Here is an 11933-nt window from a genome sequence, read left to right as displayed (position 1 = left end):
CAGTCCACCCGACCCCCCGGGAGGGCGACTTTCGGCCGCCTAGGGGGCGCGGGGGGCACGTGGATTGCAAGGTTCCCCGAATGACTGAAAAAATGGATCTCGGGGGTTTTCGCGGGTGCTGATTCCGAATTCGAGGTGAAAAATATGAATATTATAACCCCTTGCCCCCCACCGCCCCCTCCACGAGCACAGGGAATATTTTTCACCCTCAGATTCGGAATCAGCACCCGCGAAAACCCCCGAGATACATTTTCCCAGTCATTTCGAGAACTTTAGATTTCAACCCCCACCCCCCCCCTCACCCACCACAAGCACAGGGGATATTTTTCACCCTCGAATTCGGAATCAGCACCCGCGAAAACCCCCAAGATCAATTTTTCCAGTTATTCGCAGAACCTTGCAATCCACGTGCCCCCAGCGCCCCCCAGGTGGCCGGAAGTCGCCCCCCGGGGGGTCGGGTGGACTGGATATATGCATATTCAAATTCTACGCCCCCCAAAACCCCCGAGTACCAATTTTTGCGGTATTTCGTGCACTTTGGCAAGATTCCGTCACTTCCGGATAATAAAAAAGGCGGGACTTTTTTCCGACGGTCTTTCTGAACAAAATGCAAAAAACTGCATTAAAATCGGACCGGGCAGCGAAAATCTAGATATTTTGGGGTAAATCGTTCTTTATTACCTGGTCTATATTTGGATGTCTATCTACCGACATGTAAGTAAGTATGGGTGAACTCTAGCCCATAAGGCATACGTCATTTGTCATACCTTTAAACGTTATTGCTACTTTAATGCCTACTAGCACAAAACATTGTGCCGACTTTCTGATAAATGATTTTAGATCTTTCCAGATATTGCGGCTATAATTTAAAGCTGTGGAGTAGTTGTATCTTACAATATAATTTATTTGTATGATTAATTCACCTAACGCGATACATTTAAAGCACTTTCATATTAGTATGTCCGATGTCGCATTGTGTCAATAGATATAACGAAATGCTTTGTGATAGTAGGCAATAGTAAGCAATAACAGTTAAAGGTATGACATTTGCTTTACAGTATACCTCGTATATCTTCCCATTTCGAAGGAACATTTTCTTAGGACTTCAGTATAAAATTCCATAGGTCTAGTGTAAGAAGTGTCTAGTAATTATTGATCTTGTTAGGTTATAGCAAAATATGTATGGCAAGTGAAAATAAAAATGTGTATGCTTAAATTGTTAAGTACTGTTTAAATTTATCTAAAAACTAAAGAAAATGCAGTAAGACCAATGCCAAATGCATCAGAAGTTTTTAAAAATTCATCAACTGAGTACAAATAGCATCTTAGGAAAAATGATTTTATTATTCCTCAGGGGTAAATTAAAACTAATTTTATTTAATTACAGGTGTTACATACTAAAATGTTATTTTAATGAAAATATTCAGACCAATGTCAAATAATATGGAAAAATTGTCGATGGTTGACAATTCTAAATAAACCACTTTTGTTTTAAATCAGACGTTTTTCAAATATCTAATTATCCAAAAATGTATTAACTACTTGACGAAATACATTATAGTACAGAGTGATGGTGACTGTGATGGAGTAAAATGTTTTAATTCAGTACCTATATACATTTCGTTTCCTTCATCGTTGAATTGATTGTATAAAACTACTAATAAATGACAGTTTTTGTGTGAAAATTAATATATTTGTAAATTTTCTTTCAAGCCATTGTGGCAAATTGGGGACAAACAGTGTCATTTATACGCAATCAATGTTTTTCCCAATGATTGCCATTTTCCTGTTTTCCTGATGATGGCATAATATTCGAAATTGGCAAAAGAAAATAAATATTTATACTGAATTAAAAAGGACACAAATTGACCCTACCTCAATGAAAAATGTACTAATTCACTGTATTAATCAAAAACATTTAAAATGCAATGTACACTGGAAAAAAATATTTGGATCAAATGAGCAGATAGTTTTAAATGGAATTATTTGCCGTAAATGTTATTTTATTCTACTCAAATATATATACCTTCCTCAAACTATGTGAAATATTTGCTGTAATCTATAATTTTTCTTACAATTTATATTATCTCGAACTTTAGCTATAATATCTCTTACAGTTCATCATAAACTTGAAACATATTTGTTTCAAAACCACCAGTTCCTTAAAATATATATGTATATTTAAGATTTAGTATTAATGTAGGAATTATTCAAGACAAATGTGGCATATTATAATGAAACTTATGTTTTCTTGAAAGAAAATTTTAGCAGGTCATAGAATGGCGTAGGTTGGAAGTAGTACGATAGATGGAGCCACTTACGCTCTGTGTATACCCATTTTATTTTGAGTAACGACACAAAAGCAGCTGGATCGTTCTAACGACATAATGATGAGGACCATCAATAAGTACCAAACCGACCTATGCCTGTTTGGTTAAACTTACAAACGATCCTGGCTGTCGTACTAGGTGTTGTGAGTTTGAAACAAAATATTTTTATTACTGAGAAATATTTATATCCAAATACATTCTTAAAATAAGTATATATATATATATATATATATATATATATATAAATTATCCTAGAGTACTGCCTCCCGGTTTAGGCGCGTTCGCCGCGGATCCGTCTGGCCAGTTGGATGTCTTTCGGCATGATGGTGACTCGTTTGGCGTGAATGGCGCACAGGTTGGTGTCTTCGAATAAGCCGACGAGATACGCTTCGCTGGCCTCTTGCAGGGCCATCACGGCGGAACTCTGAAACCGCAGGTCTGTCTTGAAATCCTGTGCGATCTCCCTGACCAGACGCTGGAAAGGTAATTTGCGAATTAAAAGTTCCGTACTTTTCTGATAACGACGGATCTCTCTTAGAGCGACGGTACCGGGTCTNTGAGAAACTTGCAGTTGCCTGGACACCTGTCTTGTGCTTGTACCACAGTCTTGTTCTAGATGTTCCAGTGTAGCTTCCTCAGGTTCAACAGTTCAGACATTACGCCTTCTTCCGGCACCCTCACGATTGGGCTGAATTTTACCAGTTTCGCGAAGTCTTCTTTCCACCGAGGCCAATGTTTGTCTATGAGGAATCGGTCGGTTTGGATATCTTTAGTCTTAAAATAGTAACGCTGCAGGTTACTATTTTTTTTGAATTCGAAAAACACTTGGAGAATGTCGACATATTCGTCATTGGTCATAATTATTCTGATAATAAATTAATCAATTGGTACTAATTATTGGTTCACAGAAAGTGTCTATTTATTAATATGATATTTAATAATTTATTTGTTATGACATCCGCCCACTTTATTTTTACAAATTTTCGCAATTACCCCTTTAGTGAACGATGACGCATCTAATTTTTTTACTAGAAAACTACCAGTTTTATCGAAAAATTACAAGAGGTAAAAAAGTTGCGCAATAAATCATTCTTCCCAACAGATATTTTTAAATAAATAATTTGCTTCGTATAAAAAATTTCTAATAAAATATTGCAATGAGGTTGACTGTTTCACTCCTTTATAAAATATGCCAATGATCGAACAAATATTGAAAAGTTGTCTGTTTATTAGTAGGATGCTCATACCAAGTTTCGTGTCTCTAGCATTCCTCATGTTAAAGAAAAAAAATTAAAACGTGAATTTCAATCCCCTCCTTTAAGAGGGTATATCGTCTCAGGGGTGCAACTTTTATATAAGGTATTTTTACTTCAATCCTCTTATTTTTGGCTCTACATTTACTGGTACCATTTTTGCTACTTCATTTAAAAACCCCCTGTATTTTAGCCAAAGTTATTTAAATAAAAACTTGCAAATACGTGTGAATTTCGAATAATCTAGTAGATTTAGGAAATGAAAAAACTAGTTCTGTTCATTAAGAGAGGTACGTGCTTCTGGAAATTATGATCCGAAATCGATGTATTATTCATGCAGTATCGGTACTGGGTCATGTATTAAAATTTCTCAGAATGAATGGCTATGAGTAAAGCCATTTACCATACCCGACCCCCTAGTAAGCTTTTTGCTGCGCTGGAATGTGCCGCCCCTTCCTGGACATAAATTGTGCCACAAAAGTTAGAAACAGTCGTTAATTATTCACGAAAACAGATGGATTTTCCTGTGAATACCGAAATATAACACTTTTCACTGAATCATCGAGGAATGATTACATTGGAAAATCAAACCCAATAAATAAATCAATGCATTAATGATTTGGTTTAATTATTTATTTATAATTATTTATTAATATATTTAATGTTTAATTAATAACATTAGTCATTTTAACGATTTTATTTTAATAAATGCTCAAAAATACCTCTAATTCCATGAACACAGGCCCGACATTTTTTTGGTAACAAAAATGTAATTTGTTCGAAATTTACTGTTGCTTGAATCTGACGAAAAGCATTATTTATTCTTTCTTCTAACTGCTCAGAATGTCAAAGTTGCTATCGCAGCTCACTATGTAATTTTAAAAAGCATTATATTCGAATATCGAAATGTGTTCTCAGTTCGATTTTAAAGTTTTACTCGATCAGGCTTCCTTCGAAAAACATAACAGAGTAATAATTTGTAAAAAAAAGCCTTCAGATATTGGACAATGTTTATATGAATACATGTGCCCAATTTCAAACTATTTCACTTACTAGTTTTTAAATTATTTAAAAAAATTAAAATATTTTTTGAAGTTTAACACCCTGTATCTTTCTAATGAAGCGTCCTAGATAAGAACTGTATACGAAAGACTCCCCTTAAAATTCACAAAAGGATACGAGGTTTCATTTTTGGTCACCATTTGTAAATCACTCTGTATATGTCATTGTCGAGATGTCTGATCCCAGTCTCTTGCACCATAATCTAGTTTAAAGTAGATGCAATATTCACTAATGAAATTCGAAATTGACTACATTTATTATGAAGTTTGAGTATTTGCAAATCAAACTATTCACCAAAAAATGTCTACCAATACAAAACAATACATGTAAAGATAGTGACAATTACAACGCAGTGATCGTTGTTATGCTCCAAAACTGTGCACAGCTTGTTTATTGGAAAAATAATTAATACGGTACTAATTAAAACAATAAAACAGTAAATAATAAATTTTTATTTTGTTGATCATGTCTATCTTGCTTCTTACTTTGGCGCGCCGTCGTAGAATTATACGAAAAATAAACCAATTTGAAATTGAAGCTACTGGTTTTCGAGATGCACAGTTGAATTTGAATAAAATGTCGTATTTATTCAAATAGGCTGATGACACTTGGACTATTTGCATCGTAAAATACGAATATTATGAATATGAACATATTGAAATTGTTGTTGTTGGTATTGTTATTGTTGTTTTTGTTGTTTGCTGTTGTTGTTGTTGTTGTTGTTGTTGTTGTTGTTGTTGTTGTTGTTGTTGTTGTTGTTGTTGTTGTTGTTGTTATTGTTGTTGTTGTTGCTGTAAAGTTTTAGTTAAATGAAAATTGGAATAAATTTTGTATGATGCAGTAAAGATAAGGCGGAAAAACAATATCTTGTGAGAAAGGAATAAATTTTAAAGAAATTAAACAAAATGATAATTAAAAAATGTATGTATATACTTATTAAATCCATAGTAATTACATACACAGATATTTATGTACTATATTATGACTGTAGCATTATTTCGTACATTATTTCTTAAAAAAATATCCAGTAGATAAATACAATTATTTTTCTCTATTTTTCACTATTTTTAATGGTGTTTTCGAAAAAATACGTTAAGTAAAATGACAGCAACTTATAATTTTTTAACTGGAATATACTTTTAAATGTTCTATTAGAAAGCTTTCTTAGAGTAACAGTTATGGTTTGATGGGTCTGCTTTTAATAGTGTGGAAGATATAGTCAAAACTGAGGTCAAAACAGTGTGTCTATTCTACCGGTTTTGAATTCAAGTGTTGAAAGAAAATTCATCCATATAAATGTCAAATTTACATTAAAAAATCAAAACATATCTAGGTACTCATTTTGCATTTACTACCTTTTTTCTTAAAAGAGTGGTAACTGGGACAACCTTACAGTCAAAACCTAAAATATGATCTTGTATAAGCATCTGACAATAACAATTCCACAACAATGCACGCGTGGCAGGCAGTCGCGTTCAGAAAATTGATTCGGTTGATGTGGAGTATGCCATTATGAAATGTTGCGTCGATCTGCAGAAATCCTATCAGGTTTCCATCATTATTGATGATGAGAATCGGTTTTACATTTGTGAAAGTAAATAAGTTAGCATGGCCTGGAAATTACCCAGTTTTTGACGTCAAAGGAGTCCATGATGTTAGCTCTGAGCGAAAGGTTATTGTGATTTCTTTCTCCGATCCCCCGAAAATCGATTACGAATATAAAGTACTACGGTTACTGTATGCTATTATGAAAATTATGGCTCAATATATCCTATGAAATTTGACCCCATTTGATTGACACAATAACCCAAAGCTTCACGTTTGTAGTTTATACTATATATTCAGTTTAAAAAAATGAATGAACAATAAGAAATGGCATAAACAATTTCATAAAAATTGTTAACGATATCATAACAACATTGGGTTTATTTTTACGAGATATTTGAAAAAATGCAATATAATTTAGGTCCCTATTTTGCAACGTGCAGTTTAGTTAGAGGAATTACTAGAAGGGGATGTAGCTTGATTTCCAGAAACAGTTAAGGGAAAATTGCGTTTATAATATTACATAACTTTTGCGTGACATTGTGAGACTTATGCCCATTGCTGAAACTATACATGAATTAGAATAAAATATTTGATACGCACAATTGTGATAATCTCAACGTTACGCTTGGTGAAAATTGAATGAAAATATGTTTTTCAACCCTTTTTTTACTGTCAGATCGATGATTTATGGTTAATGGTTCACGTAAAGTTTTACTATGATCTTTACACCTATAGTTAAAAGATTCAAAAGATAAAAATCAGAAAAGGTCTCTACCAAGCTGTTATATAGGTACTGTGTACTTTTGTAATATGTCAAAATGGCTTGTAACTAAAAATGACAAATAAATAATTATATACAATATTTAGATAATAACACTGCATTTGAAATTGTATTTCCAACAAAAAAATGTCTATACTTTTTTGTAAAACCAATAGTTTTGAGATTATTTTTTATCAATTTAGCTATGTCGTAGACTTACTTTAAATTTTAAAAAATAACACCTTTTATTAAAAATGCCAACCGCAATTAAAAGCGCTTATCCAATTTGGTTCTCATTGACAGATTTGAGTACCAACTCAATGAATGTCTGTTCATAATTAGTCATTAGCCAAAATTTAATAAATTCACCACAAACGATTTAAATAAATGCATTGTTTTTATTTCGAAACTCTGTATTCCGAAAACAAGACGTTACAACATCTGTATTGAACTTTTTATCTTAGAATTTACATATTATTTATTTAATATGCAGCTAAAAAAAACATAGCTATTTGCTATTCACTGACGTGCTGTGAATGATATGGTATTATCTAACATGGTCAAATAATTAGAGATATAGAAGTGCACAACAAAGTTCAGGATTTCGACCAAATCGTATCAGGACCGAGAGGGTACGGTATTGCATAACCTAGGAACGTTTGATCTAATGATATGGGAGTGGAGAATGACGTCATTTGATTTTTTTAATAACAAATCAAATATTCTAACTGCTTTTATTGCGGGAAATAATTATTCCAATTGATATGTTTGGTAAAACAAAAATATTATCTGAAGGTATTTTGTAGAAAATCCGTTTTTCTTTTTTCTTTTGGGAGGGGGGGACTTATTTGTGCCTACTTTAGCAGAAATGTCAGAAACAGATACCTTAAAACATATCTGTTGTCTAATTTTAAGCAAATATATTAACTCTCTTGTATTTTATTTTCTAGTTGTGAGTTTTAGCTAAAATTCTACAGAAACACCCCTTGACAAAGTTTTTGTTTCATTTCACATACATAAAAATTCCTAAGCATCCAGAGGAAAAATAAACTATGTCACAAACAAATAATATCAGACATTGTGTAAATATTTATCGAGTTACGAATATTTCATACAGAAGCCTGCATAACAATTTTCTCTAGTGATGTGAATAGAATTGGAGTTTTTATTTATTTTTTATGTATTTATAACATGGTAATATACCTATCCTTACACTACTGGAGCAAATTTTTCAGCTTAAAAAAATTAGTAGTTAGATCTTTACTTACTCTTACTGTTAACATCAAATAATGCTTTGAATTTTATTACTTTGAGGATTTCTGAGAAAATATAAAAATTGAGCTACCTAAGTAGCTAACAGGCTAATAAAGGTATTTACATCTACAGTATTAATAAATGGGATAGACACTTAATCCTAAACACTGTCTCTGACAATGGTTAGTAGCTTTTACAAGGTTATAATTATTGCCCTGAGAAATAATCTTCCGAAAAGGGGTCAGTTGTAAAATGTAATTAAAAAATACCATACATTTTTTAAATTCTAAATGTTTTTTTCTAAAATGGCCTAAAAAAGTTATTTTGAGAAGGGGTGGAAGTATGTAATTAAATTGTGTAATTAGGTAAACGATGAAAACGGTAACGAAAGGCGCTGAATAATTAGTTTTGTACAAAAAAAATATTACTGGAATTGAAGTTTAAATGATATCCGGATAGACTCTGCGAATGAGTGATACAGGAAAATTTAATCAATGTATCAATAAATGTTGCTCTATTTCTTTTCCTATATATTACATATATTACATATTACATATTACCTACATATTACATATTATATATTACATATTACATATTATATATTACATATTACATATTACAGATTACATATTACATATTACATATTACAGATTACATATTACATATTACATATTACATATTACATATATTATAATATGATGGTATTAAAAACGTTGTTTCGTGGCATCATTATATCTCAGCCTATGGGAAAAAAATATTTGTGACTTTTCGACGAATATACAGGGTGTTAAAGGTTTGTAAAATTGCTATTTCGTAAATATCTTAAATAACCTTTACCCAATTTTGTTGTAATTTGTCAGTGTTAAGGGGCTAATTTAACCCTAACTTGATTAGATTTGTTAAGTCCAATGGCGCCCCAAGCGGTACCTTAACACACACTACAAGTAACATTGCCAAATTACAACAAAATTGGGTAAAGGGTGTATAAGATATTTACGAAATAGCAATTTTCTTTACAAAAGTTTAACAGCCTGTATCTTGAAAACGAAACATCTGCGGGCTAATGTTTATAGGAACTTTTTGTCTTAAAATCACTCAAATAATCGTCCGAATTTATTGTACATACTTAACACCCTGTATAACTCTTTGTCAATTGAACTTCAAGCTGCAATAGGCAGGCATAAAATAAATGTAATAGAATGTAATAATTTTCTATTCTTTTCGAGAAAAGTGTGCGTTAATGGTAGATACTTTACGCTTGAGGCATTAAAAAAAATATTCTAAAACGTATGCGGATTTGATTGACAGAGCTTAAAATCTTCTGATACAAAAATCATGTATCTTTTCTTCAAATAATCTAATTATTATTTTTAAAAACTTTTAAAACTTGAAAGTTTATTTTTTGAGCTTCCTTAAATATTTAAAATATGTAGAAGAAAGGATAGAGTACGTTATATTTACCACAATGTTAAAAGTAGGGCTTTAACCTTTCTTAGTTTTGTAAAAAAAATGTGTGGAATGATCACCTTCTTCAAATAAAAATCAACTAATACCTAAGATACAAATTTTGCTAAATTTGGTAAAAATAGTAATAACAGCTGTAAAAAAAAAGTGTAATGGAATGATCTATAAATTTTATATGACAAGTTAAAATGATTTAAGTATACAGGGTAAACAAAAGTTTATCGCCTTGTATCTTCAAAACGAAGCATCTGCGGACCATGTTTATATGGACTTTTTGTCTTAAAATTACTCAAATAATCGTCTGTTGAATTTATTTTACATACCTAATTAACACCTTCTATTATAAAAATATTTTGAAGTGATATACAACTAGAAATTTTTAAACAAAACCTTTTATTTTTTTGCGCCTCATGGCTGAAGATGGAAAAATGAAATGAATAAGTGAATTTCTGAAGCATATTAAAAAAAATAAGAAATTTTCTGATTTGTTAAGGTCTAAAAAAAATTTAACATCGGTAGGTATATCAAATAAGAATTCTACAGCAATCAAAAAATGTGCACGTATCGAACATATTTTATATTTCAGAACAGTTTTATGTAGATTTATAACAATACCTATATTACTAAATCATATCTAAAATTAAATAAGTATATTTTCCGAGAAAATTTTATAGCCATAGGCCCAGACACGCGGTATTACTAAAGTTATTTGCAAATATTTGTACAAAGTACATGTCCTTAAACGGTTTACTCGTTTAAGACCTGAAAATCCCTAACAGATTAGTACCTAACGGTCACGAATTGGTCACTTCTCCAATTACGGCTTTAAGTTTCTAAGGGTGAAGGATCACGACCGCAGCCGCAGCGGCTTGTTTCAACTTTTCTGAGCTACTGTTAAATGCCTTCATAAAATATGATGAAATTTGAATATACTGCCTCCTGTGGTGAACTTCAGGAAAACGACAGAAATGTATCTTTTACACAGATAACACAGGCCGACAAAAAAAAACGTGTTTTTGTAACTCGACCCTGTATATTTAAATTTATAGAACAATATTGACCTTAATAATAATTAATAAATTAAAACTATATCAATATTACTTAGCATGCGCATTAAAGATAATTTCATGTAAGCGAAGTAGCCTCGAAGAAAAGTTTGGTTATGGTTAAGAGTACGTCTATAATAAACCACATGAAGAAAAAAAACACTCGATAAACACACTGACACAGCACTACAACAGGAAAAACAATAAAAATACTTCTTAGAATTAGAAAATGCCGAGATCAAACAAAATAAAAGAAAATACGTTAGGTAATGATGACAGATATTAGATACCAACAAGATCTTACCTGCATATGAGGCTATTCTTTCCGAGCATGCGCATTAGGAATAACACGGATAATGTTAAATTTTTACTTTATTTGAATCTAGGAATATTCTTTTATATCGTTTTGTGTAAGATTTAATTATATTAGTGTTGCGAAATTATTTTGCGAAACACGTGTTGGTTGTACTTAAATACTTCAAAGTACTCGTAAAAATAAATTCATTTGGAGTTGTTCATTTCTATGGTATCTATGTAAATAGTACACAATGTTCAGATTTGGTCTGTACAATTTGCGGGTTGCCTAAATATTTGATGTCACGCTAAAAGAGTCTATTATAATTTTATCTGCACATCGTAAACGTTCGCAAAATCGATGGATTTGCCGCCAAATCGATTTATTATTAACTCAAAATACAGTTTGTCCGCTGATGGGTGGTGCGAGTCTTGTAACAATGAAAAATGTGTTGAAAAATGTCTCTCTACCTGTTTTTTTTTACTAATTAATTGACTAATTTTATTAAGAAGTAAACAGTAAATTATAAAATGCTAATGCTGACCGTTTCTGAGCGATAAATAAATAATATATTTACTTTATAACTGTGTTGCAAAATTTAATAAAATTATATTTCTTTACCTACAGGGTGTTTTTGAATGGAGTAACATAAATGATACCAGTGAATCTACATTTCAAAAGAACACGATCTGCAAAAAATCGCCTTAGTAAAATGTTCACCNTTAAAGAATATTCTCGAAATAATTTTCATTTTGCTGCAGGCATAACCTAATACGTCTGTTGAAGTTATAACGCACTCGCACAAACAGTTCTTGGTTATTCCGAAGTTCATCTGCTGCCTGAAACATTCTTAAGCGTAGTTCTTCTAAGGAGGCAAAAGGAGTGGCATAAACAATACTTTTTATGTGTCCCCACAAAAAG

General features: G+C 31.7%; 1 protein-coding gene across 1 annotated transcript in view; it reads right to left on the bottom strand.

Annotated features, from left to right (window-relative positions):
- Positions 1–2585: 2585 nt before the first annotated feature.
- LOC111693165 (histone H3-like) overlaps positions 2586–11933 on the bottom strand; it is a 99708-nt gene continuing 90360 nt past the window's right edge. Inside the window, exon 2 of the mRNA XM_023457358.1 lies at positions 2586–2905. Coding sequence (XP_023313126.1) covers positions 2602–2905 — 304 coding nt within the window. The 3' untranslated portion in view covers positions 2586–2601. The remainder of the gene's footprint in view (positions 2906–11933) is intronic.

This window comes from Anoplophora glabripennis, unplaced genomic scaffold (genome assembly GCF_000390285.2).
Source record: "Anoplophora glabripennis isolate ALB-LARVAE unplaced genomic scaffold, Agla_2.0 scaffold64, whole genome shotgun sequence".
NCBI classification, from domain to species: domain Eukaryota; kingdom Metazoa; phylum Arthropoda; class Insecta; order Coleoptera; family Cerambycidae; genus Anoplophora; species Anoplophora glabripennis.
This window is presented reverse-complemented; position numbering and strand designations above follow the sequence as displayed.